Here is a 2486-nt window from a genome sequence, read left to right as displayed (position 1 = left end):
TCTGCAGCTGTGAGTGATGGTTTGTGTGTTTCAGACTATGCATTTCCCTACATCATCCTGGTGCTGTCTCTGGTCACACTGGCTGTTTACATGTCTGCCTCTGAAATACAGGTGAGCACACCCACTGCACTGTGCGTCAGCATCATATCAGCATCAGTATTATTGAATCTGACCTCTCATCTCTGTGCTCCCACTCACCCACAGTCCTTCAAGAACCTGGTTGCTAAGAAGAAGCGTCTGGTGGTCTTGTTCAGCCACTGGCTGCTCCATGCGTACGGCATCATCTCCATCTCCCGACTGGACAAGCTGGCGCAGGACCTGCCGCTGCTGGCCCTCGTGCCCGGTCCTGCCCTGTTCTACATTGCCACGGCGAAGTTCACCGAGCCCAGCCGCATCCTGTCTGAGGGCGGCAACGGACACTGAGCTGGTTCCATCAGGGATGAAAGAGACTGATCTGTGTGAACGCTGAGGCTTGAGTTGACAGTTGGAGACACATCACAGCTGGATGTGACATTTAACATTGATGATCCTCTAGTACATAAACAGTCCAACTGGACAACAAGTGATAACTGCTCCATATGTTTCATCATGACATGTTTGTGTCACATGGTCTGTCGCATGACTGAGTGAACCTTATTTAATCAGTTTGATGTTCTGCCAGTAAGATGCCATCAACACAGCTCTTTACTCTGTTTTCACCATCAGGCTGAGACCTGCTCACATCACTGTTTCCACTCAGCATGGTAACAACCAATGATCCTTTTTTTTCATCTTCACTAATTCTCCTTTAGGTCATAGGAATAATGGCATGTTACCAAACACAAAGTGACAACTCTAAATATTTAGTTTCATTTAGTTTCACAAACTAAATTCAGTTCATAGTCAAACAGAATCATGAGAGGCTGCTACAGACAGTTTTATATTTCATTTATAACTTTGTGAGTTAAACAATTCATTGATTATTAGGATCAGTCAACCTGGATTAGTCAAACCACATTTCAGGGCTCAGATGTTCACTGTGATAGATTACATGATCAAACCAATTCCAGAGTCCACCTGTTCACTTTATACTGGGTTGGATGGGGGGAGGGGGGCATGTAAATAGTGTTGCTGCTTTGTACTTTAGTGAGCTCAGTTGTATTTGTCCTAAAGATAAAATATTACACTGACGTGTAGAAGTTTCTTGTGTTGTGAGAGTCTTCAGACTCTTCACTGTTTCCACGTTCTGTTAGTATGTTGCAGTTTTATGATAAAATCATCTAAATTATTTTTTCCCCCTCCTCAGTTTACTCTCAGTTCCTCATGATGACAAAGTGCAAACAGGATTTTATTAATCTGAGCTCTTGAATTTTCACTGAGCCTCGACACAATCTTGTCTCTGAGCTCTGCAGCAGTTCTTCCTCCTTATGGTTTCTGCTCTGGTCTGCATCGTCAGCTGTGAGACCTGATATAGACAGGTGTGTGTCCAATCAGCTGATTGACCACAGGTGGACTCCAGTTCAGGTGTAGAAACCTCTCAGAGATGATCAGAGAACTGGAGCTACCTGAGCTCAGTGTCGGAAAACTTCTGTCAGTGTGATGTTTCAGTTTAATTAAAATGACTGTGATCTGAAAATGACTTTGATCAATAACAACCTGTGAAAACAGTGAAGGGGTCTGAAAACTTATAAACAGCTGTAATCCTTCAAGTGTTAAGTTAAAGCTGCTGATGTAATGTAAATGATTGTAAATATAGGAGTGTCTGTAAATATGAGTGTGTTGATGTTCAGTAGGATCAGGCTTCATGCTCACCTCCGGCTCAGATTGAAGAGTAAAGTTTCACCACACTATGTGTTTACTGAACCAGTCAGCTGAGTGAGTATGAGCTCAAACCTGAAGTACGTCTGTTTCACCTTTATGAGTCTCATAAACACACCTGCTGCCAGGTAAACAAACACTGTGGTCTCTTGAACACAGGTGAGAGTGTGCAGGTGATGTCACTGCGGAGACATTTTACCACTTCATGCAAATCTAATCCAGCTCCGTCCATAAGCAAGGAACCTGTTTGCTAGGTGGAGGGTGAGAACCTGAGCAGAACTCTGGGTACCTGTCTGTGGGAACGATTGCGTCTGTAAATACAATCTGCCTCTTTATGGGTGTGAACACTAATAAAGTGAAAACATGACAGAGCGTGAACTTTCATTTCTCTTGTGTAAATTACTGTCAGTTACTCCACAGAACCTGCCTTCATATCATTTCCCTCCTCTTCCTTCTGTTCTCCTGAACAAACACAGGACTCTCACAGTGCTTGACAATCACCTCAAAGCAACAAGTGTAAGTTCATTTCTTATTAAACTGATTTGTCTTGTAATGATACAAAATGTGCTTGAATACAAGTGTGTATGTGACTCACAGACACATGCTGAGACTCATCAAGACTGACAGGCTTGACGTAATTAAAGGGAGGGTGGGGATGGGGTTTGAATCATTTGTATATTCTTACCTGT

The 2486-nt window shown here is 43.1% G+C and overlaps 1 protein-coding gene across 1 annotated transcript in view; it reads left to right on the top strand.

Annotated features, from left to right (window-relative positions):
• Positions 1 to 2169, top strand: part of jkamp (jnk1/mapk8 associated membrane protein) — a 5307-nt gene extending 3138 nt beyond the window's left edge. Inside the window, exons 6-8 of the mRNA XM_071471070.1 lie at positions 35 to 111; positions 205 to 1437; positions 1675 to 2169. Of these exons, the coding sequence (XP_071327171.1) occupies positions 35 to 111; positions 205 to 423 (296 nt within the window). The 3' untranslated portion in view covers positions 424 to 1437; positions 1675 to 2169. The remainder of the gene's footprint in view (positions 1 to 34; positions 112 to 204; positions 1438 to 1674) is intronic.
• The last annotated feature ends 317 nt before the right edge of the window (positions 2170 to 2486 follow it).

This window comes from Trachinotus anak, unplaced genomic scaffold (assembly GCF_046630095.1).
Source record: "Trachinotus anak isolate AG129_WGS33_773 ecotype Australia unplaced genomic scaffold, CSIRO_AGI_Tana_v1 ptg000033l, whole genome shotgun sequence".
In the NCBI taxonomy this organism is placed as follows: domain Eukaryota; kingdom Metazoa; phylum Chordata; class Actinopteri; order Carangiformes; family Carangidae; genus Trachinotus; species Trachinotus anak.
The sequence above is the reverse complement of the archived record's forward strand: the minus strand, read 5'-3'. Positions and strand labels throughout refer to the sequence as shown.